We start from the raw sequence: 24,151 nt of genomic DNA, 5'->3' as shown, positions 1-24,151 counted from the left end.
AACAAAAGAGTGTGTCTCACTGTCTCACCTGATGCAATGTATTTTTTAAGTCTTATCTTCTCAGCAGTGACATTGACAAGTCAGTAACACATCACAAGAGAGGAGGGGACTGGCAGTGAAAATTTGGGCTGTGATGTATGGACTAACTCACCGTGATGGTAGTCTTCACCTGACCATATTTTCTGGGGTCATTTGCCCGGTTTCTCAGCAGCCTCAGTTGGCTTTCTTTAGATATAAGCCAGCAGGAGAGTTCAGCGTATCTGTTTCACACAATAAAGGGAAACTTTCACTTAAAATTCAATTACATTGTGAAAGAAAAGGTTGCATTTCTGCAGTGAGTTTATTAGAGGCATATCAGGTCATGGCCCTTGTCAGGCATCAAATTCACAATGTGAACCAACTCATCTTTGACCTAAAGCCCTGGGGTGTAACAGCTGATCAAAATAGGGGAGCCAAGTCTCAAACATCTGAGACAATTAACACATCAATAATTGATAAATTATGATAAATGAAACATCCTTAAAATGAAAATCAAACCAAGTGAACATAGCATTTGTATTCTATGAACCTTAGCGCAATATGTCTCAAATAAACTCAAATTAAGATAGCAAACTTTTCTTTCATTTATCCATCAACCAGGTGTGCATTAGATAACACTTGGTTTAATAATTACAAACAAAATATATTAAAAATAACTACATGCTGGGAATTGTTTCTCTGTTTAGGTCTGTGGCACCTACATTCAAAGGTTAAGAAGCTACAAGGGTTTGTTGCTAATGAGCACCTCCTAAAGATGTAGTTACATTATGCGGTGACCACAACAACTGCAAATGGTCTGGTTCTGACTCCTTTGTGTTTACTTTACGTGCATGTACACGTAACAGAATAAAGAATCTGCACTTTGTATATTATGGTCTATCAAAACCATAAGCATTGCGAACTGTCTCTGCCCGCATCTCAAGTGAATGAAAGAATTTTAACATGATTACTTTGGGTATGTAATGAATGCAGGACACTTCCTAGTTAATGAATAACACATTCTTCTATTGTTGCAACAGTCAAAAGGTTAAATGCTATGCTAGACAACAACGCAGTCCTTTGTCTGTATGCATGTAACCACTGCAACCACTCAACTGCACTAAAAGAGGACTTCACCGAAGTAAGTAGTTATTGTACCTTGTGTTGTACTCCTTCCATTTATCTTGGTGCTGCATTAGCTTCTGGTGAGTGCTCTCGATTTCTTCTTGGACCTCAGAGAAGTCTTTTCTAGCTGAGTCCAGGGTCTGGTGGACAGGGTCACCCTCAGGGAGCTTTTGACAAAGTTCCTCCATCAGCTGCAGCCTTTTCTCACAGATAGACTGAGGGCCCTTTTCTCTAAAGAAGGCCTTAAGTAAAAAAAAAACAACAATTATTTACTGTGCTAGAAGTGAACACCATGAATAAACAATATCAAGGATTTTACTTCTGTCGATCAAAAAGCAAATGTGTGAAGCATGTGTGTATTTGCTTGACACTGGAAGAGTTTCAGCTATTTTCTATTAAGTCCATCAAAATCTTCCCACGCCACTACACAGCAGTGAATTTGCACTGAATTATTTCACACTGTGTTAATCAATAGATGAAACTCAGCAAGCCGGCTGTGCTCACCCTGTGCTCCTTGATGAGTCTCTCGCTCCCCATGCTAGCCAGGTGGCGGTTCTCCCTGGTCACCTCTGCCTGGCACTCCTGCAGCAACACAATCAGCTTGCTCCTCTCCACCTCCACTTTAAGATGCAGGAGGTGAAAGGGGGCGTCTGTCTGAATATCCTGTGAAATGAGAAATACAGCAATTACCGGTCCAGATTCAGAGCATTTTGTGCAGTTTTTTTCAAGCCTCTTTTTGGCTAACGTTGTCACGTTAAGTGTCATATATTATTTGGTTTATTTGTATTCGTAAAAAAATACATTATACATTATTAATAATTGCTGGAATAAAGACATAACTGTGGAGCTACAAAACAAATGCTGTTTGTTGGTTGCCTGTCTGGCCTGGGATAAAATTATTTCAAGGATATTTTTTCAAGACAATGTACAACATAATATTACAAATAAAAGCAAAATCATATTGGTATTTGTCTGGATTAGGCAGGAGACCAAACTCTCAAAATGAATCCTTAACCTAGACAACAGAAATTTGTGGGACATATCATCACAATATGCCAACAGCATAACATACATAATACACAATATAAGATGTAATATTGAATTATCACCCAGCCTTGTGTAAATGATTTATAATATTAATCTGACATAATTAAAAATTCTATTAAAAAAGATGAAAAGCGACATCATGCTTTGTAACTCCTTACTTGAAAGATTAGACTAACCTTCCAGTGTTTGTGCAGCTTCCTGACTGTTTCCTGTAGCGACTGCTGCTCATGCTCTGGCAAAATGTCTGTCAGCTCATCACAAGCCTTGAGGAATGCATTTAAGACCCGCTGGTCCAGCTGACCAAAGAACTCCTGCAAAACAATCAAGATCTCATCATGTGTCACACTTTGTTCAGGTCATGCCTTAGAAGTAACCATGATGAATCTTGCACACGGCCCGTTTTCTCACTGTGTGTTTCTTGAGCAGCTCCTCAGGGTTTCCTCTTTCTGTCAAACAGGTCTGTGCCATTTTAAGAACTTTCTCCAGCTCGACCCGTGACTCATCAAACCTCTTCATGAGGCTGCTGTTTGCCTCCACATGCTTCCGCCATTCTGTAGATTCCTTAATCATGGCCTGAACACATAAAATAATAACTCTTAATATGCTAAAACTGTTCTTAAAGTTTAATGGAATTGAAATAGGCCTTGAGGTTTACTGTACCTGTGAGGAAGACTGCAGGTCAGCTACTCTTTTCTGCAGAAGGCTCATGTCCATGTGCTGGAGGGTTTTACTGCTGTTCATTATTTTCTGGATGGTCTGGTGGTTTCTCTCTATCACTGTCAAACACTTCTTACAGCTGTGTGTGAAGGTCGCCAGCTCCTGCAGTATTCAATGACAAGCTGGGTGTTAGACATTTATTCATTTCTTTTCTTGAGGCTATGCTTTTCAGTCTAAAACATGGTTCTATAAAAAGTGACAAATCAAAAATGCTTGGCATATGGCTATGGATCTAAAAGTAATTCAGTACAATTGGTACAGTGCCATATGGAAACTGTTTTAATTACCTGGCATTTCTGTTTAAAGTCCACCGGTCCCTCCGAATCTGTGGTGCTGGTGATATGACTGGCTTTCTCCAGAGCCTGGTAGAAGCCTGTGATGTTCTTCTCCATTTCTTCTAGTGGAGGTAATAGAGACTGGGACTCCCTCAGCAGAGGCAAACATCTCTCCCTTACCTGATTGGAGGAAACCATGTTGATTTAAGTCAATCACAGGTGACTGATACATAATTTTGATCTTAAATCCAAGGGCAAAAAAATTTATTTAAAGGCTTTAATGTCATGCCAGCAATTAAATTATGTGGAAAGCACTGCATCCTTGTAAATACTGAATGCAAAAAAAATGGCTTTTCACTGAAATTAACTTTTACTTTTACATAACCCAACATTTTTTAAATTGTTTGTTATTATCCGGGGCCAAAATTTGCATGCAATATTTATTTATTCAAGCTTTGTTCCTTTTGTGTTAAGATAGGGTAATTTATTTTGGTAAGGGTATGATTTGGTCATGCTTTTGCTTACTTTCATTTTAAAAAAACACCCTTGTTGAATTTATATCTTCCTTAAGTATGATGCATACATGTGAGATGTCCAATATTTTATATAAATAAGTATGGAGTCCTTATTACATCAGGATGAAATAATTAATACTTGCAGAAAATATAAGTAATTTGAACATGTTCAATACAAACTGTATGACACAAACTTCCATACATCAATATCAGCCTTGATAACCCACAGCAGTTTAATGAACACACAAAGAAGAGACACATTGATGACATGTACACACCTTGCTCAGCTGCTCTTTGATCGAGGCCATCACAGCCATCATCTGTGAAACCTCCTCCTGTGGAGTGTCTTTGGTCAACAGCTGAGCAGTGCGGCTCGCTGCCTTGCAGGCGGCTTCCATGGCTGGCACTTTGTGCTTGATTTCCTACAGTAAGTTGGGATAAACAGTATAATGATTTTTCAATGTACAGAAGAGAGATGAAATATCAGTCTAACCTGAGGAAAAGGAGGAAGGTATCGACTGATTACCTCAACATCTTGAGAAAAGGCTCTGACGTTCAGGAAAGATACTTGGACAGGAGCAGTCATCTTCTCATTGGTTGCATCCATGAACATTTTCAAGGTATTAATCCCATCTTGATAGTCTTGCCTCAACTTATCAACCTCATCTGCTCTTGCATACTGCCAATGAAACGGAAGAAGACAGTAAATGAATCATTCTTTTTCTTTTTTGAAAACTTAAGCTGATGTACCAGAAGGTATCATTATATTGATTTTTTTCCATATTTTTTTCATTATGTATATTTACATGTTTGACTTTGACAAACAGCTCTCTCCATCTCCCGTTCAGAAGGAGAAGCTGCTGCTTCAGATCTCGTGAGACTGTTTCATCGCAGGTCTCAATGAGGAAGTTCCCAGCATCGTTCATGTCCATGTGCTGCTGCATCCAGTGAGAGAGGTTTCTAAAGAAATCCTAAAAAAAAGAAAGGAAAACAAAGACCATAGCTGTTAAGTACAGTAGATACACAATCTCCAGCCACTCAGAGTCTCAAATGCTTTCCTGACAGGCAGTAAAGGGAGCCAGAGGGAGCTCGGCTGCTCTTAATAAGACATGAGCTCCCCTGGAAACATGATTTGTGAACTTTTCTGACAATATGCTATTTTTTCCATGCAATTCTATTTTTCTTTATCTTCATCATCATGGACAAGTGTAAAAATATGCTATTATTGCCCCATGATTCATGCATGATTCATCACTAATTCTAAATTTTTTAGTCCCACTCAGTCTACAAGCCAAACAGCCATTATTTCCCAAAAATAAGTAAGCATCCCCGAAAACCAAAAGTTTACTTTGCACACTGATACCTCATACAGTTCAACAGCACAAGTAAAATCTGAATACTACAAATAATACTGTTCATCATTACTGGTATCTGTTATCTTACTTACACGTTTGGCATTCTCTGACTGATTGAGCATCTGCTCAGCATCCTCTAGCCAGGCCTGCAGAGCTGCCACTGTGCTACTGTACTTCTCCCAGTTAGAGATCACCTCCTCCAGCATGCTGCGAACGCTCCGCACCTCCAAAGCCAGGTTCTTCCACTGAGCCGTGGCATCACTGAGGAATTTACTTACCCCTTCTGCTTCATCAACTGAAAGTAAAATATGGAATTAGTTCAGTTTAGTTAAAACCAATATAGGTATCAACTGTATAGGTATAAAAACAGCATTTATGTATGCCTGCTGATCATTTGGCCATTTGGTTGTTGCTACAGTCAGTTAGGTCAGAAAGATCGTGCTAAAAGAGCATTCCAATTAATGCAATTATTCTTACTTTTTCATGCATAATGCAATATCATAATTGTTCAGTTCTGGGGGTTAAAAGTAGGTTAGAAAAGAAAAGTGCAGCCAGCCCCACATTTACAGAAAGGAATAGCTCAGGAAACAGGCAAAATTAAGGTTTTAAAGATTGTCAGGCTGTTTTGGACTTACCTTTGTTACAGGTCTTAGACCCTGTAACATGAAATCAATAATAAGACTGTTTACCATGAGCCCAAACAGATTTATATATATACATATAATATATATATATAAATAACAAACAAATTGGTAATAAAAAAGTGGGAACAAGTCTTACTTGAACTGTCAGACTTTACATAAACCTCTGCAGCTTGCTTGAGGGCTTTGAAGATGATCTCATACTGCTCAAAGAACCTGTGGCCTTCTACAAAAGTCTGGAAAAGAAGGGCACACGAAAACACAGGTTAAATTGTTTGACAGACACAGTGCTCCTCAAATACTGCAACTGAAACACCAATAATTTCAACTTACAAGGTAGGTCTGCAGCAGTAGCTCAACAGAGTCCCGTCTGCCATATTTAATGATCCAGGACTTGAGCTTTGACTCAGCCAACATAAGAAATGCCATCAGTCGATACTTCATTTCCCAGAATTCCAGTTTAATCAAGTGAGCATGTGATGATATAGACACAAAATTGAACCTGAAAATTTAAACAGATCAATAATTATTACATTTTTGCTCAGATTTTACAAGAGGTATAGAAGGCCAACTACATAAATGTTGACTTAATTAAAAAACAGAAATGATGGATATCATGTTCATGTTTTAGAAGAAATTGCACACACAATTGAATTACAAGACGACAAGTAATCAGAATCATTCCGATAAAAGTCTTACCGTTCAGCCATATCTTGGAGTTGCTCAGGTGGGACAGGTACCCCATTCACTGATCTGTCCCTGTGGATCTGATGGAAGGTTTGCCTGTGCGATTCCAAGTTTTTTAATACCTCCTGCAAAAGGCAATCACATATAATCATATCCATAAAGGCTTTCTTGTGTACTCTGTCTGTGTAAAATGAATTGGATACCTACAATTGTAATAGCATAGTAGGTATCCATACATTGAAACTCAAATGTTAGTGTTACCTTATGCTGCTCTAGTTTTCTGTGAAGAACATTGGCTGTCTCTTCATGAGCATGCTGAATGGGAATGTCCTCTCTCAGAGCCATCTCGGCCCTGTGAAGCCAGGCTCCAATCACTCCCAGAGGACCAGGCAGGGACTTGTCCAGATGGATGTGCCAGTCTAGCAGCTGCAATTGACATCCATTAAAAAACCCACTCTACCAAAGAAAGATACCATCATAGAGGAGGCTATTCTGATCAAAACATTTCCACATGTTCGCAAGCATTCAGGCTACAAAGGAGTTTTATACCAGTCTGGACAAGCTCTCGATGTCCAGAGGAGCAGACTGCCCAATGAACAAAAACCTCCTCTGTTCCCGTCTCCTCCCCTCTGAACAAACTCTAATTCAAATGCTTGCGCCCCACTGAACTTTCACTGGCAGCCAGTGAAGAGAGGAGCCCCGAGTTGTGTTTCTCTCTCAGTATGATCACCTTCACTATGGTAATGCAATTTTCAAGCAAAGAAAAGCATAATGACAAATGGCAAACGGACTATCTATTATTTATTATCAGGTTTTGTTTAACTTATATGATTAATTATCATAATTAATTCTGTTTTCTTCATGGCTTGGTTATAAATTATTCATCTTGTGCAGTAGTACGCAGTACTATTACCCTGGCAGACACACGGTCCCACGCCTGTTTGACCAGAGCCTGGTCCACGGACAGCTTGCCGTCTCGGTGCACTGGCTGAAGCAGTGGATCTGTCTGCTTTTTCTTCATTTCATACTGTACACGGAAGCTCTTAAATGCCTACAAAAGAAAAAAGGGAAAATTAGAAAGACGTGGTGAGAGCCGATAAATGTCTGTTATGTAACAATGCACTTTGTCTTTTCAGGCCTGACTCACCTGATATTTGTCAGTGAGGTTTCCCTCTGCTCCCTGAGCCCGCAGCACATCTCTCTCCAGCTGATCTAAAAACACCTTCAGCTCTCTCAGCATCTTCCGCTCCTCTCTCTGTAACAATCAGGGAACAAACTGTTTTTAATATTTTTTCTCAAACCTGCATGCCAATATGTTGATAAACCAAACTGACATTCCAGAAAGACCTCATCAAGTCAGATTAAAGAGAAAAAGCACACAGTTAAGGAGTAGAAAAAAATATTCAACCAAGCCCATTTCTACATTTTAGCACAGATTAGTTTTGGAAGTCATGGTAGAAGAAATGGAATATGGACACTATCTTCTTCTTTATCATCTTTTTAGTCTGTTAATTTAGTGAAACATACCTCAAGCATTTGCTCTATATCTTGGGGACCAAACTATCCAGGAAAGCAGCAAGGCACACAAAGAGATGCAAACACACCATAAAATGCATTAGATGCATTATTAAAAAGAAGCAAAGAGGATAGGAAATGGGATGAGGCTGAGGTGGGAATATACTCCAAACAAAAAAAGCATGCAGCGCTACGACCTGAACTCTCACCTGGAGTACTGGCACTGACAGTGCAAAAGTTGGAATTGAGCCTAGAAGCAGCTTAATGTGCACAAAAAAATAAATGGATGGAGAAATTAAATGAGCCCGATGATGGAAAACAAAATTTGGATGATTATATCACTGCTGTGTTCATGCTATGATTATTTTGAGAACTTCATGTGATAAAATGACAAATATGAAAAAAGTGCAGGCAGAGGCTTATAACAATTAAGCTCAGCAGGAGTTAAAGCAGATTTTTCATCAAGCAAGTACTTTTGTTATAATCTCTGCATGTGGTCATTCTCTATGAATGATGATACACTAGACAACTTTTGTGGATGGAAGAGTTAAATATCAATTATAATACAGTAGGAACACTGTTATATTGTTTCTCCAGGAATTGCCTTATATATCACTGCCTAATATCCACTTATTGCATCATAAGTTTTGAGTACCTCATCCTGCTGTCCATCAGTCTCAGAGTGGTGGGGGTTTGGGTAGTGCTTGAGGAACTGGGCCACATATGTCATGATGGATTTCTCATCTGGCTTGTCTACATCAACATCTACAGAGCAACACAAACATTATCTGATTAAACCTTACATTGAAAATTAGCTGATGTAAACATAGGCACCAAATGTTTTTCATGCCTCTAAAAACCATGTCAGTATTCAACTTTAAATAGGATCCCATTCCTGTAGAAATAAAGGGCTGATATGACAGCGCCATTACATTTGGTACAGAGTCAATACGATATGAAAAAAAACGCATTTTGCATCCTCACTAGGATAAATCTCTTCAGGCATGACAGCTAATTATATATATCTACTTTTATCTCCATGCTTGGCCTGATGTTTCTTAAAATCAGGGTCAAGCTCTGTAAAAGCAGAGACGTTTCAGTGCAGCTCTTGTGCAATAAAGCATCACGACTCTGCAAGTGAAGACAGGACTGCAGAGCCACTGCAGACTGCTTCACTTCCACCAACTAAAAATCAAGAGCTACCAGTAAACACAGAATTTGAGTCTGGTAGATTTCACTGTTTTCAGCACACATTTAGTCTCCCACAGGATGGACTGACAATACAGTTATTGTAATTAATACTGTATATGTGCTGCTTCTATGTCTAAAACAAACTTCAAAAGACATAATTATGTAACACTCATATTCAGTGTTATTTTGTCTGACTACACTGGAATATTTAATGGAAGCAGCAGGAAAGGTCAAGGGTACCTTCTGGATCCAGCAGACGGGGAATACCCAGCTCATTTTCTGCAAGTGAAAAGGCTTCCTCTAAATTCTCCCTGTTGCTCCTCCTCCGCACCACCTCCATGTCCACCAGGTCTGGCCTGATGGCATGCACCACTGACTGGAACGCGACACCATCGCGCCAGCTGGGACCAAAGTCCTTCACTTCAATTCCATGAAACCTGAAAAGCACAAACGTAAATACAAACTGTATCTTATACTATACTAACCAAATGTATCTACATCCATATCTATGAACATATTCTAACACCTAGCAAAAAGGGTAATTCAAAAGTAACATACTTGGCTGCTGTGCACTGCACCCATCTGAGCAGGGCCTTCTTGGCATTGCCCTGAAATTTGTTAACCACCTTTCTCTTCATGGGAGGGCTTCCTGTTTCAGAGCTGGCTATACTCTCCACAGAAGAGTTGCTGTTGGCCAGGGCCTGGAGGGCTGGCAGGTTGCTGGTTAACTCCTCAATCTAAATGAAGAAAAAGAACAACAGGAAAAAAAGAGGTTGCATTGTGACCATAGCAACATGAATAGAAAGTGGCAGTATTTCTTGGCATCCATGTGAATGTAGTGTGACATAATTTATCCAGCAATGTCCGCTTTATGCTTTACGCTGTGTAAAGTTTAGACATTTGGATCAAAATGCTTTGCAAAAAACATTTGGTCCAGAGTTTGTGAAACATAGGTTTAATTTGTAGGGCATGAACTCACCTTGGAGTGAACACAGTTATTATACTCTCAGGATTTACAGATGAGATAAAGTATTACCTGGAAGTAGAGGATAATGGTCCATATCAACCCAAGGACAATTGATGGTCGTCCATCTGCGATGTCAGTGGCATGAATGTTAACTAGCTTGATCTGAAAGAAAAACAAAGCAGAGGATTATTCAGGAAAATAAGTGATATGCAGTCTTAAAGTGAGAATTTTTTTTCATTTACACCCCCACAGAAGCCCCTTGCGTTTCATTTTGTCCAAAGGACCATGGCAAGCGTTTGTTTTTTGCTCAAAGTCATCAAAGTCAGATCTTTGATGCAGATGAGTACTGTAATATAGCCAAACCAGGAAGGCAGAGACAGCCACAGAGAAAAGTGAACGAGAAAGAGGAAAAAAAAGAAAAAACAATTGTTCCACTAGACGTTAAAAGAAAAACAGAGGTACCACAGCACTGCATACCTTGCACTGGACAATTGCCACAATTTGCCATGTTTACATCTCTAAATTTGAGCAGCTCAGAATTGTAGGGAGCCAAACACATCAGTAACTAGTGTTCAAGTCAAAATGCATCAAAATGCATGTCTGTATAAAAGCATGACTACATTTATAGAAACATAATTGGCTGTATCCAAGCGTTGCTGCGTACACATCGTGCATCAAATGAAAAGAATGCATACAGTATAGGATCACACAGGGCGTTTAATGGCGACTGACCGGAGATCCTCGATACACAGACTGAAGGCACACATGATGGGAGAGAGATCACAACAATGTAAGTCTCAGTCCTCAGGGAACCCAGATGAAAGTGGGACACAGGCTTCATAGAGCCAAGGGATTTAGAGATGGGTTATGTAATCAAGAAGTCCTGTTTCTATCTGCTGCTTCTCTGAACATAGTGCATGTTGTACGGACAGAATCACCTTATGTGCACGAACAAATATCTAATCAACAGATTTTTCTCAGAGTTTTTAATCATAGCCTGGACTTCTTTAAGGCATATCACACTGTATTTTTTTTCTAGTATGCTATTCAGTTGTGGAAAAAAATACATATACGGTGAAAGGTGTAAGGTGAAACTGCTGATATGACTGATTTTTTACCTTCCTGCCTTCAAGGAATTTGAGCGCAGTGCCAATGTTGGAAACCCAATGGATCCTCTTCAGCTGGCGTCCTTGCTCACAGGGCTTAAGAGAGAGAGAGGACAGAAAGTGAAAATCGAGCAAGCTGAGAAGGCCAAATCATACAAATCTGAGGATATCTTCATTCAATCATCCATTGATTTGAAATATGGTAAGAGATTAATTGCAGGTAGTTATTTTATCTTTTTTCCTCACTCACTTCCAATACAGTGGTTGCACAGTTAGATAGTGAAGATGGCCTCGGGGTATTAGCAGGGCTTTTCTTACATAAATTAACTTGTGAGTACCAAAGCTGCTTTAAGAGAAAAAGTATAATCCTGTGCTCTAGAACATATCAGTTTTTGGCTGATATAAATCAGCAGTGTGCACTCTGAAGTAAAAACATCAGGCGGTGTTTACCATGACTTGCAACTGACTCATTTGGCAAGTAACAGCTTTACAGATGACATGGCAGTTTGTTTGAAGACAGGTCTGATTACTAAATCCCTATCAGAGTCTGGGCCTGTGTATGTGTGTTAGTGTGTGGCAGAGAGAGAGAGGGAGAAACAGACACTGGTAAGCTTCTCACAGCGGGGAGGCTAAGATCTAAATTAGGGCACTGTAATTTCTGAGTAGAGAGCCAACGCTTAATGTGAGCGACAACAATTTTATCCAAAATTGGGATTTCTTAAGATAGAATGGATATATGTTGTTATGTTAGAGTGGAGTTTACAGTATTTACTCAACCATCTGTTAACTATTTTCATCCTATAGACTGATGTATACGGTCAGAATAGTTTATTATGTGAATTATGTGACGTCTACGGTTGCATTTATCGCTGATGATCTCCAGAGTTAAGCAGAAAACTACCAGGCAATCTCTTTACTGCTTAGCTGTGGAGAAATGACATTGCTTTAAAGACCAACCGAGAATTGATGATGTAGTGAATTTGTCAGCCGATTTGAAACAAATGGGACCACAAGGTATTATAAAATGTAGGGAATCCACACATACAAGTACAAGTAGACTTGTTCTAATGGTAAGGTGAAAAGGTGTGCCTTTATTTACATATTTATTATTTTAAGTGGATATCATACAAATAGCCTCTTCCCCTTTAGTGAAGCTAAACATATGAAAAGAATAAGTCAGGCTCAACATCTGCAATTAATGTTCAACCCTGTGCAAAAACGATCCATAAGTTCTACTTACTAGTCTTTGTCCAGACAGCACCTCCAATAAAGCCAAGAGCTTCACCCCATCTTTGATGTCCTCAAAAAGGTCATTAACCTCTAGTGGTGTTTTATACTGGAGGAGAGAAAACACAGCTTTAACATCACCAAAACTAATCATTACAACAAATGAAACTTCTTGTAATTAGAAATAAATGACTCTTGAAAACCAATACATTCACAGAATCAGGAATGTTGCATTGTTAATTCGATAGTGTTAGAGGATATTGGTATTCTAACCCTTTAGCAGGGATGAAGAGAAACCAAATGCTGTTTGTGAGAAACAGGCTTGTTAGCAACAACCACAGAGCCTCCCTGCAGCTGAAAAGATGGTGCCTCTTCCTCAGCAGTGGCTTGGTGCCCAGTTCTGAGGCGACGGTACTCATTTAACCCTAATTGGGTACCGTCTCCTGATATCATATCCACACATTTACAGAGCTGTTACAATCTCCAACATGAATGTCTGCGTTATAACCTCCTGTGTAACACAAGCATTACTGCACAAGTAAATTAAACAGGTGTGAATTTATTCAGCAGGGTGAAGCTTTATTTAAAAAGAAAGCTCACCGTGGGAATTCTTAATTTGGCACCGTATACAGGCCACTTCACAACTCAACATATTCCATGACAGGATGCAGTTGGCTGCCTATTTGGGGCAAAGCAGTGTGAAGAGGCAAGCGTCTGTCCTGTTATTCTGTACATGTGCTTTTTTTCCTATCACAAAAGTACTGTAAAGGATGGTGCATTCAGTTGTATGACATTCATCTGAACAAATGGATCCAAAAACATGCACTGTTTAGTTAACACAGCAGCTAAAGGTCCATTAGTATAGTGGGACTTTAATGTGTCCATTTTATTTTATATAATCAAATATATACTATTCTATTTCTAGTAGTCAGGTTAAAACAAAAAATAACTTTCCAAATTTCCAATCAAACTGCTAATATACACAATCACGCAAAAATAGCTTCTGTTTGTCTCTATTTGGAAATCATTCCCATCCTGGAAAATTAATTTACTGAGCAACAAAGTCACATGAGACCTCCTAACAGTGGGAAAAATCACTGGAAAAGGTGCTTATAATACATTATCAGAGGAAATGGAAACACAAAGGCTGAAGGGAAAATGTCACAACTGGAGGAAGTTCAAGCTTAGATAAAACACACTTTCTCCCATAAAAAGCGCAAATTGCAAGAAGCCTTTTGTGCACTGACAAGAAAAGTCACATCGCTGTAAGCTTTCCTGTTAAATCAGCTAATCTCGCTTGTACAGCAGCTGTCTGTAGCGCAAATATGACTGTTTGAGAGCTCTCTCATGATGTGGCTTATGCTACATTAGTCTTATTGGTATGCACAGTGAGTGAGTTTGAGCGCAGTGCATGAATAATGAAGAATAGACCAACAAAGCGTCTCTGCGTTGGCCCGTCACATAACTGAGATTCTTCTAAAGTTTTAGAAGCCACGCTTTGAACTACTGTGGGCAGATGAGGCTCAACAAAAGACCCCTCTAAACTAAATCTCTTTGCCAAGTTCCAGGCTTAAACCCTGTAGTGTCTGATTAGCTGAACACTCTGCTGTGTCACCAGTGATTACAATCACAAAGAGATCATTCAGCATAGCGCTGGGGGGGTTAAAACATTTTTTTAATTCTGGCAGGTTCATGGTATATTATGTTTTTTGGGGTTTTTTTGCATGACAGGGCCTTTGTATAGGTTAATTGTAGCTAATTCTATTGTCAGTACATACAATATAAAAACATTTTATTGCAGTTTTTATTGTGCAAACTGCAACACAGTAAAACAACCTTTGAATGAAAAATATATGCAATTTTAACACTTGCTTCTTTTTCAGAACAAAGTATTTTAGAATAGTTGTATTAATAGTTGTATTAACACTAAGTATTTAAGTATTCAAAGAGATATTCTCAAATGCTCTCTTGCACAAGTAAGAAACAAATAAGTCATGGCAGTTGCACCAATTCAGCAGTTATTCTGAATTCCAAACAGTTCTTCGAGAATGTTATAGTGGTTCACTTTAATTCAGTGTGCATAATCTAATATAGGCCTGAACTATACAATCTACTATGGTTCAGGTCACAGTGTTATGTAATACAGCATATGAGCATGTGTTATTGTTGTGCACTCCTTGTCATTTCCATGCATGAACCTTAGAAGCAGACGACTGCCTGCAGGGAACTGTCCTCACCCCCTTGCTCTCCATCTGCACACCGCATCACTGTCCCTGCCAATCCTGTCCACAAATACACTCACACACACACACACCAATAACAAAACACCCACGCACATACCTACGCACTCATCCACAGTAGACACACACAAGCACCTAATACACAACAATTACAAACCCCACGCACCAGGTTCTGAACAATTCCATTATATCTCCCATATGTCCACATAAATACACTCCACTAGTGGTGCAGAAGCTCATCCAAGTATAAATGCCCCGAGTGAGCTTCTTTAAAACAGACCTGCACAGTGCTGTTCTGTATTGCAAAGGTGTCTCTAAGCTCCGTCATGTCTGTGTCATCTTTTCAGCAAAGCAACAAGCAGCATGACCTTTCTCTGTGGTTCTCCTCTCAGGAAAACAGAACAGAAGAATCATAGGTAAACTGTACAAAGGGTTTGTTCCTTCACCGTCATTAGATCCAGCAAACTGCCATTATAAACAAACCCTGTTCCATTAAACATCATTTGATTGTAAATGCTTAAGAAACTAGGTAAATTATGTCATTATTTACAGTTAACTGGATAAATTCAATTATCGTGTGCAGTGTTATCAGGGCCTATTATTGTTGCATGGCAAAGCTCATCATGGCTCAGTAGCCTGAAATACCACTGACCAAAACAGAAGCTACATAATCATGACGAGCAATAAAACATCACGAGTCTCTCTGATGAAAAAGGTCAACATAGCACAGCTTCCAACTTGTGTGTGATGTAATTGCTTTGACAGTCTGTTTTACATGGGCCTGATGAGCTTGTAAAGTCCTACAATCTCCAACCCTGTCAAATGATTTATGATCACCATGTAGTGTGTAAGCAGCGGGGAGCATGGGTGGAAATTCACACTTACCTTTGCTAAATGTGAATTGATCCATTTTGTGAAGGTTCTCTTCTGAACTGCCTCTTGCTCATCTGAAAATGAAAGGTACAAAAGGCATGTCAATACATGATGGATGCCACATGCTCTGGCGATTAACTTTGAGATTAACTTGCATAGAAGTGGCTGTTAATTGATTCTAGATATGGATATGGTTATGCTTATAGCAACCACAAAAACATAAAACGCATAAAATATTTATCCGTCACTATAACTTTTGTCAGTTATTGCCTTGGTAGGACTCCCCCAGTCAGAATCTTACTTTATCCAACCTCATCCTGCATAATTTTACACTGCTTCTGCAATATCGAGTAGCATTACAGCAGCCCTGCACCAAGCATGTTATGAAGTACGACTTTTGTCACGGGTAACACAAGCTTGCCAGTGCTAGCATAATCGATGCTCTTGAGAAGTGCTCTCAAAAAGAGGTCATATGAGGAGATTAGAGAATGAGTGGATAGAAAATTCCTGCCAGCACAACTCGTAAAGCCACCTCTGTGTTGAGTAATAACATGCGTGATTGTTTAGGTCACCCCCAGCCGCTTTTGTGGTCTATTAATATATTCAGCCACAATGCCTCATGCATTATGCAGCATGTGTAACAAAACAACTGATTTCTTTGCCATAGTGGTGCTGCTGTTGCGTCGAGGACTGATCTCTAACACCCTGTCACGCATGCCGGTAGGCTAGTGCTGCACACTGCACAGAGTGGCCATTTTTAAACATCCACCCTTAGAGATATAGACAGTGGTCACGTGTTTAAGGAAGCAATGCGAACACTATACAGGGAGCAAAGACGTTGTGTTGACCCACAGGCAAATGCTTCATCACTGATGCACAGGGGATGCCCACTGAAGCATAGTACACACATACACATGCACACAAACGTACACAAGGGTGCAACACACGTACAGCTGTGTTTGTGTAGCATTCTACTGTAAACAGTTCATGAAGCAGGGATTCACCTACAGACCATTAACATATGTTATTTTCCCAGTTATATCCCAGATTAGCTGTGTATGTGCACACAGATGACAGATGAAGGTTGCTGCTGCCCTACTTACCACGTAGATACTGAAAAAATCCAGTCACCAGATTTAAAGAAGTCTTCCTGACAGATACATCCTTATAGTGAGCCATTCTTCAACCCACTCTCCGGCTCTCTCCCTTTTGCCTTTCATGAGTTCCACGGTACATATATGTATGTGTGAAAATAAGGTCCACAGTGGAAAAAGTGGCACAAAAACACACAGCTGTCCTGTTCCTATTCTTTCCAGCAGGAAGCAAAACAGATCTGGCTGGCTGGTTTCCCCAGTGAAAGCAAAAGCTGCTGGAGGCTGCGATGAAAACGTCCCCTCCTCCCTGACACGCTCACACACAGACACACTGACACACACGCACACACAGGCACACATACACACAGACAGCAGAGGACAAAACTCTAATAGCGAGGGTCATTTACAATCCCATCCTTCCATCTTCCTGTGTTTTTCCCATCCAGAGGATCCATGCCTCTGTGTGCACAGCCCCCGCTGCACTGCCTCGCTGTATCATTGTGCCGTCTGAGGCTGGAGAGAGATCAGCTAGAAGCATGGCTCCACCAATCAGCATGTGAGAGGCGGTGATGTCACAGCCTTGGCTGCATTATCCCAATTTATGTGTGTGTGTGTGTGTGTGTGTGTGTATGGTCCTGTGTTTGCCTATAAGATTTGTCTAATCTTCTATGAGACTGACACAGTTAAAAAGCATTACAGCGAGTGCCCAAGACAAAGAAGAAATAAATCCCTTTCCACTTTTTTTTCCAACATTTTTTTGGCTGTAAAATCAAATAAAGCCCCTGCAGGCCCATTGATTAAATAGACCATAACAAAATTAAAAGACTGCTGCACAAAGCTCACCATGGTGCAACAGATCTTAATAATTAATGCTGAAGCTGGTGATCTACCACCTGCTCTCTCTCTCTCTCTCTCTCAGTGTCAATGCTATTGTGACGAAAGCAGACACACCCACCCCGGGATTCCCACTGCACACACAGTATCATGTAAAAGCTCTAAAGCATATCCATTTTTTGTCCTGTAAGACCTAGTAGCACCACTTCAGCTTTGGCCAATCCATTTTCTATTGGACTGCTACTCCACTGCCCTGAATATAACACACCATAGTGAATAAGTATGGTACTTGATAGCTATCATCTCTTGCAGAAAAATCCCTTTTTTCTTTCAAGACCACCGGCATACTAAAAGCTTTTCTGATACACTAAAAATAGGCCTGAGCTTGATGTTCTATTATTACTGCTCTATAGACTGCTGGTGGAGCTGGCCCAGAAAAGCTATTTGGGTGATTCTTTTTTCCCTTTTACATCAAAACAGCAAAAGGTTAGAAGTAGCAACATTAAAACGATGTTGACAGCTGTGTGCACTGAGAACAATGAGCTTTTAGAAATACTACAATTAATGCACCACATTCATTTATGAATAAGTCCCTGAGAAAAAAAAGGTTAGGTACTCAATCTAGTCTGTCAAAGAGGACAGATTAAAAAGAAAAAGATTAACCAATTTTATTAATTGTAAATAATTTTAATATTCCTACAGCATTTAATTAACTCTTCTGCTGCAAAGGAAGTCGTATGTTTTTGTTTCCACCAGAGGCAACAAAGGCTAAATATCATCTGAAATTTTATATTACTAGTGCCAAAACCTGCATTTTGGTCCTGATAACAAAACAATATTTTTTTCTGAAACCTTACTTTGACATATATGAACCCGTTTTACTCCAAAACATTTTTTTCCCCTGAACAAAATAAGTCAAATTTCTCAAATGTTGAAGGTTGACTAAACACAAGCAGCTGTACTCTGCCTGAATAAAATAGTCAAGTCTTGATAACACATTTGAGGGTCCAAGTTTGTTGTGTCCAAAGTTGAGCCTCTTCACCCGCTGAGGGCCTAAATATAAGAATCATTGTGTTTTTTGTTACCTTAGAAGGATTTTTTATCTACAGATGGAGCAGGTCCTAACCGCCTTGTTTGTACAGTAGCCCAGACAAAACAAACACTGGCTCTAGATAGGGCCCTTCATGCTTTCAAGTTTTGTGGCCGCCGTAGTTTCTCCCACACTTGGAATGGGAGGGTGAAACGAGGGGGTTGTAATCTGCAACTACACCCTTGATTCCACAAAATCCTACACACTAGTCTGTTAAATGCCTTTTATTGGACAGTTTTTGATATTCTGTGCTACAGACACAAAAGTATTGAGGTTCAATACCCAGCCCTAAAAACAAACAAAGAGAACACATGAAATAAAAAAAACTAACTTGAAGTTTTCCAGATATTCCAGCTGCTCAGTCTCATATCCAGCTAGCTTATAAGGAGCTGTCCAGAGTCCTGAACTCAGACACTTGACTTTGTGTAATAAGATGTTATGTGGTATGTGGTATGTAAGTAAGGACTGGATATACTAGCTCTGACAAGCATGAAATCCCTATGTAAAAAAGCTCCCCATTATTGACTCATTATGTCTTAGTCAACTGATTTAATTAAGCCTGATGTAGTACTAGTAGCTAAGTGGCAATTAAAAGTGGATAACCCCACAAACAAACACCACACAGAGCAACAAACCACTAAAGCATCTGCAATTCACATGAGTAATGGAGTACTTAAGGTGATCTTAGGACAGATGATACCTTTGGCAATACTTTACTGTAGGTGCTTGGCTTCATTGGCCTGTGTTGGTCACCTGGGAGAACCGTAAAAGCCCACTCACTCTGTTGTTGTTCCATTTAGTTGAGAGCAACCCTACTTTAGCTCCGACAGGCCAACAACAATCAGGCAGGATAAGAAATGCTTCTGTAGCTGTCCATTCAAAGATGCTTGACACTGAGGATTTATTACATACTGAATGTTTTTTTCTTTGTCATCAAAACAATATGACAATACTGTAATGTAACGTTCAGAAACAAAGATAACAAATGAAAGCAGGATCCCAAAAATTACATGTGGTTTGTTTTAAACCCCTATTTTCTGTAATAATAAGTATTAAAACAGTCTGAGTCAGCCTGGCTTAGCGTAGAGTGGGAATTAGGCTCTAGATCATATCAGTGTGATGGCTGTGTCTCCCTGGCAGCTGTTACTGACACTGTAGAGTAGAAGCATCTCTTACAGCTGACAACATGCACGCTTGTCTTTCTTTTACTTGCTTTTACTCCAACTGTGATGTAACTACTCCACCCCCTTGGTGAAGCATGAGTGTGCTCTACTACAGTGACTAAATGTTTTAGCTTATGACCTTTTACAACTAAGCTGCAATCCTGTGTTACTGGCTGCATGTGCAGAGTAGGGAGGCTTTTTTTTTTTGGCAAAATAAAAGCTGAAACAAATAATAAAATGGTTGATAGTCTTCTGTGCCAATCTTCACACAGCAAATAGTTATTTGCTGCTATATTAATGTTAAAGATAATTGTTTGTTGCAGCCCTTTAATATTGTCACCTGATTACTTATTGCAGCCAGGAAGTAAAGAGGCTACAAACTAAGTAATATTTTACATTTAATTACTGGAAATCCCCCCCAAAAATCAGAATCAAGATTAATAGGCTTATATCTGTCAGTATGAAGGAGGGGATTCATTATACTATGAGACGTCGCCACAAGCCCTTCACCAGCTGTGTTTCTTCATATCCTGTTTGACACACAGTCTCTCAACTAAAGTGAAACCCACAAGGAACCCACAAGAGCCCAGGCATAATGAGAGCGGCACACTTGTCACGCACCCTGGTGGAAACAGACATCAATTGTACCCGGAGGGCATTTAAGGCCACAAGGTGTTGCTACACGGTGTCTTACGGCACTGAAATCAAACAGACAGCAAGAATGATGACAAGAAGAAACAAGTATTTTCCCCAAGGTTGGTTGTTCGTACATTTAGGAGACTGCTTCACAACTGTTTTTTTCTACAATCAACACTATCGACATAATCAGTGTGTATTCACAAGACTACATATTTGCTGGTGTCAATAATTCATCCAACCAGATGGACTGTTGCTCAAGTCAAAGTGAGTCTGATGTAACCCTCTCTGCAGGATGCATTTAATGACAGGAAGCCGCGTTTGATTAGCGGTGAAAAAAGCCCAGACTACCTTGCTGCTCACCATCTACAGAGCACCTAAAACCGCTGGCACAATAATGGCTCCCAGATGTGACCTGACACCAAATTCCACTTCCTGACATGAAACACGCAACAGTGGCTGGCACTTTGCATTGCAGATAATGCCATTTGTGCACTGTTTGTGCATTTCCTCCACACAGTAATAAAGGTACCTGATTTTTGTGATTTAGTATGAGTCAGAAAAATAAATGTAGCAACTATCGCTCTTTGTGTTTCTCATATTATCTGAACACTTTATATTCAATCCTGATAAAAGAAGTTTAATTAGTGTTTATTACTCATACTATATAGCATTAAGAAGAGAACATATCTACATAGAGAGACTTCCATATTCTTATATCCACATTCAGTGTCAGGCCATGTCTGAGGGCGTCAAAATAGCAACCAAATGGCAGGTGTTCTTTTTCATCATGACACATTTCCCCCTCGTTGTGCTTATAATATATATCGATTACAAGTGAATGGAAATAGCTTTGCAGTGCACAGGAAACACATTATCTTTAAAGCGGGAACTGGGCAGCATTGGCACAACCACACACAAATGTTTCATAACAGTCGCCATGGTAACAAGGCGGGTAAAATTTCTTGGTATACTATACATCCAGAAATACATCTAAACTGAGCCAAAGCAGATGCCAGAATCGACCAGACTTGTGTAGTGATGGTAGTGGCCTAATGCCCTTGTAACAAAAGGGAGACACCAACAAAAAGAGACTCCCACTATCGATCTATTCTCTTACCAAGGGCAGAAAGGGTGACAGGTTTTAGTCTTGTCTGTGCGTTTATGAAGCCACAGTTGTTGTGTCTCAGTATCCCATGTCAAGACTCAGACCTGATTAAATATTCCCGATGATCCCTGAATAAAATTAAGGAGCTAACTTTGAACCCTAGACTTGGATAAAAACTTTTAATTTTCTCAGAAGTCATCAAACAAATTCCAGAAAGCATTAACTTTATCTTTTTACTGGCGACAAGATGACTTGATGCTACTTGAATAATGACATGATGTGAAAACGCATGCCTCTTTTGCAACAGATTTGGCTAACTAATCTCTACAGAAAATCTGATTTAAAGATGTGGAGACAAACTGATCAAAGGAAAGCTCTGACCCGTGTGTTCAGATCAGGAGTTTTAAAGAATTTACTGAATAAAACGAATCATGTTCCTCTAAAATAACTTCTTAATTACTTTATCTAGGCCACCAAACAATGTAGTATGTCTTTTTGTGGTTTGGTCACAAGATATCACAAGAATGAACATTAATTTTCTTATTATTCCAAATAAGATTATGTGCTATCTTGGAAAAAATAAACCTGGTGACAAAAGTGCCATGTGCACATTAAATCAAATTACCAAAATGTGTAATTCTATCATGCTTTTAAAGGCTACAAGTGCTCGAGAACAGGACAGCTGACACAATGTAGGACTGTAATTTATAATTTTGTGTTAAAAAACATACTATACATTGCAATGTTTATGCATTTTATAACTCTTTCAGTCTTTACTAGCAACACAGCATGTAGAGAGACTGGAAAAATAAGGTACGTGGGTGCATATTATCATTATCCTAGTAAGCAAAAGGGGAAATGGATTAATTTTAATTACATGTGGGTGTGTGTGGAAGCATGTTTGTGTGTGTGTGTGTGTGTGTGTGTGTGTGTGTGTGTGTGTGTGTGTGTGTGTGGAGCATCCTGCCTTGCAAAAGCTGGCAAACTTCACAAGGGCATGCAGCCCAGAGATTGAATCAGCACAATATAACTGTGCAGCAGCGCAGGAGTAAAGAATGTTATGTCCGTAACCCAGCTGAGCAAAAGAGTGACACTTACCCTGCAGTTTTTGCATCACATTAGCGATGTCCACAGATCCTCGGCCGAAGTGCCTTGGAGACGCCATGTCTTCTCGCCGCAGCTGTATGACAAGGTGGGTCACTGATGCTGAGAGCAGAGGATCCTTCACAACTGTCCTGAGTGGGACATCCCCTCTGCCCCTCCCTCTGTCTGCTCCTCTCTCCTTCTCTCTCTCTCTCTCTCTCTCTCTTTCTAAGTTTACTGCAGGACCAGGTCCAATTGAATCTCAGGTTTCATGCAGGGACAAGCAGCTTTACTGTCCAATAGAAGCACTTGTTCCATTCACTGCCTGCAACAGAGAAGTGTGTTCAGATGGTTTCAAATGTGGCCACACCTATTGTCAAGCAAGTCTTTTACTACTACAGTGTCGCTCACCACGCTCAACAGTGTGGCCTCGTTTTGAGTCCAACTTAACTGCTTAACTTCTTAATATAAAAAAAGTATAAGTTAACAACCCTGTCTAAGAACAAGAAATTATCAGTGTGGTACCTCATGACCAAAGAGTCTGTGTAGACATTCAGAAGCTTTTTTTACAGAAGACATTTTCACAAGTTACAAGAAAAAAAAAGTGCAGGTGTGAATAATAAAATTAGCGATGGCCATTCAGCTGCTTCAGGTTCAGGGTACTGTGCATGCTGGCTCACAGTCACGCTGTCATGACTTACAACAGAGCCATTGTTAATGTTATTAGTAACACCTGTGCTTAGCCTCCTATGACAGAATGTGAAAAAAGGCCTATCAAATCATCCAAATGTCTTGATCCTGTTACGCTCTCAAAGGCTACAAGTGCTGGATAACAATCAAATGACAGCATTTAAGACCAGAAGTGATCACATTTGCTGCATGAATATCAATCAATTCATTGCAGATACATTTTTACAGGCTCGCAATCAACTTTATTGGCTGAGTATGCTGATGCTGCTAGGTATTTGACTAAATTACAGTTCTCAGTAGGTTCCAAGAAGAAATTAACAGGAAGACAGAGAGATAAATATAGACACACGGTTGCACAAAGATAACAAAGATAAGCAAACATAGACACAGAGCTATTATTAACTGGACAAGCATGCATTATGAGTAAAATAGTAAGTAAAATGCTATAAAAAAAATGCATTTCTTGTTGGCACACACTGCAAACTTATAAACACATTACCGCTTTACGGACACTCAAAAGGGAAGTTAAATTGACGAGGGAGAAAATGTCTGAACTAGCCCAAGAAAGTTTAAAGTTTAGACAGCAAGGCAGGTTACATTCATTCCCTGTTAGGCACATATTATACTATCATAAAGTTAGTTAACACTTTATAGCTGAATCGCTATTTGAATGGTGTGCAGGAGGCAGGGTGTAACTCTTATTAGCGCCACTTCAACACGGGAGGAAGTTAAAAAAAAAAAAAAACACCAACTCAAAGAACTAACTTGAAAGCACAAAAATAAGTTTATGTAAACAGGACCCTAACAACCAGCGTGCAAGCATAACGTTATCAATGAAACACACTCACACAGACACACACACACACATTTTCATCTTACCACCTTCAGGACTGCAGAGCATGATAACTTTACAGCGGAAGTGTCTGTGTGTGTTTCCTTGTTGCCATTGGTAAC

General features: G+C 39.7%; 1 protein-coding gene across 9 annotated transcripts in view; it reads right to left on the bottom strand.

Annotated features, from left to right (window-relative positions):
• syne1b (spectrin repeat containing, nuclear envelope 1b) overlaps window positions 1-24,151 on the bottom strand; it is an 80,935-nt gene extending 56,784 nt beyond the window's left edge. For 4 of the 9 annotated variants that reach the window (XM_051382203.1, XM_051382220.1, XM_051382228.1 and 1 more), the window contains exons 1-28: window positions 16,603-17,083; window positions 15,512-15,573; window positions 12,400-12,495; window positions 11,172-11,255; window positions 10,786-10,806; window positions 10,123-10,215; window positions 9,645-9,823; window positions 9,327-9,523; window positions 8,551-8,660; window positions 8,105-8,155; window positions 7,528-7,635; window positions 7,294-7,431; window positions 6,642-6,806; window positions 6,393-6,505; window positions 6,027-6,195; window positions 5,833-5,929; window positions 5,688-5,708; window positions 5,145-5,347; window positions 4,504-4,668; window positions 4,224-4,376; window positions 3,976-4,119; window positions 3,195-3,362; window positions 2,851-3,009; window positions 2,599-2,763; window positions 2,367-2,501; window positions 1,648-1,806; window positions 1,177-1,385; window positions 152-260 (exon numbers count right to left, since the gene is read on the bottom strand). In XM_051382203.1, coding sequence (XP_051238163.1) covers window positions 152-260; window positions 1,177-1,385; window positions 1,648-1,806; window positions 2,367-2,501; window positions 2,599-2,763; window positions 2,851-3,009; window positions 3,195-3,362; window positions 3,976-4,119; window positions 4,224-4,376; window positions 4,504-4,668; window positions 5,145-5,347; window positions 5,688-5,708; window positions 5,833-5,929; window positions 6,027-6,195; window positions 6,393-6,505; window positions 6,642-6,806; window positions 7,294-7,431; window positions 7,528-7,635; window positions 8,105-8,155; window positions 8,551-8,660; window positions 9,327-9,523; window positions 9,645-9,823; window positions 10,123-10,215; window positions 10,786-10,806; window positions 11,172-11,255; window positions 12,400-12,495; window positions 15,512-15,573; window positions 16,603-16,678 — 3,549 coding nt within the window. In that variant the 5' untranslated portion in view covers window positions 16,679-17,083. Of the gene's footprint in view, window positions 1-151; window positions 261-1,176; window positions 1,386-1,647; window positions 1,807-2,366; window positions 2,502-2,598; window positions 2,764-2,850; window positions 3,010-3,194; window positions 3,363-3,975; window positions 4,120-4,223; window positions 4,377-4,503; window positions 4,669-5,144; window positions 5,348-5,687; window positions 5,709-5,832; window positions 5,930-6,026; window positions 6,196-6,392; window positions 6,506-6,641; window positions 6,807-7,293; window positions 7,432-7,527; window positions 7,636-7,907; window positions 7,941-8,104; window positions 8,156-8,550; window positions 8,661-9,326; window positions 9,524-9,644; window positions 9,824-10,122; window positions 10,216-10,785; window positions 10,807-11,171; window positions 11,256-12,399; window positions 12,496-15,511; window positions 15,574-16,602; window positions 17,084-22,522; window positions 22,833-24,076 lie in introns of those variants that run through there. The other 5 variants (XM_051382254.1, XM_051382268.1, XM_051382211.1 and 2 more) reach the window with 5 other exon arrangements.

This window comes from Dicentrarchus labrax, unplaced genomic scaffold (assembly GCF_905237075.1).
Source record: "Dicentrarchus labrax unplaced genomic scaffold, dlabrax2021, whole genome shotgun sequence".
Taxonomy (NCBI): domain Eukaryota; kingdom Metazoa; phylum Chordata; class Actinopteri; family Moronidae; genus Dicentrarchus; species Dicentrarchus labrax.
The sequence above is the reverse complement of the archived record's forward strand: the minus strand, read 5'-3'. Positions and strand labels throughout refer to the sequence as shown.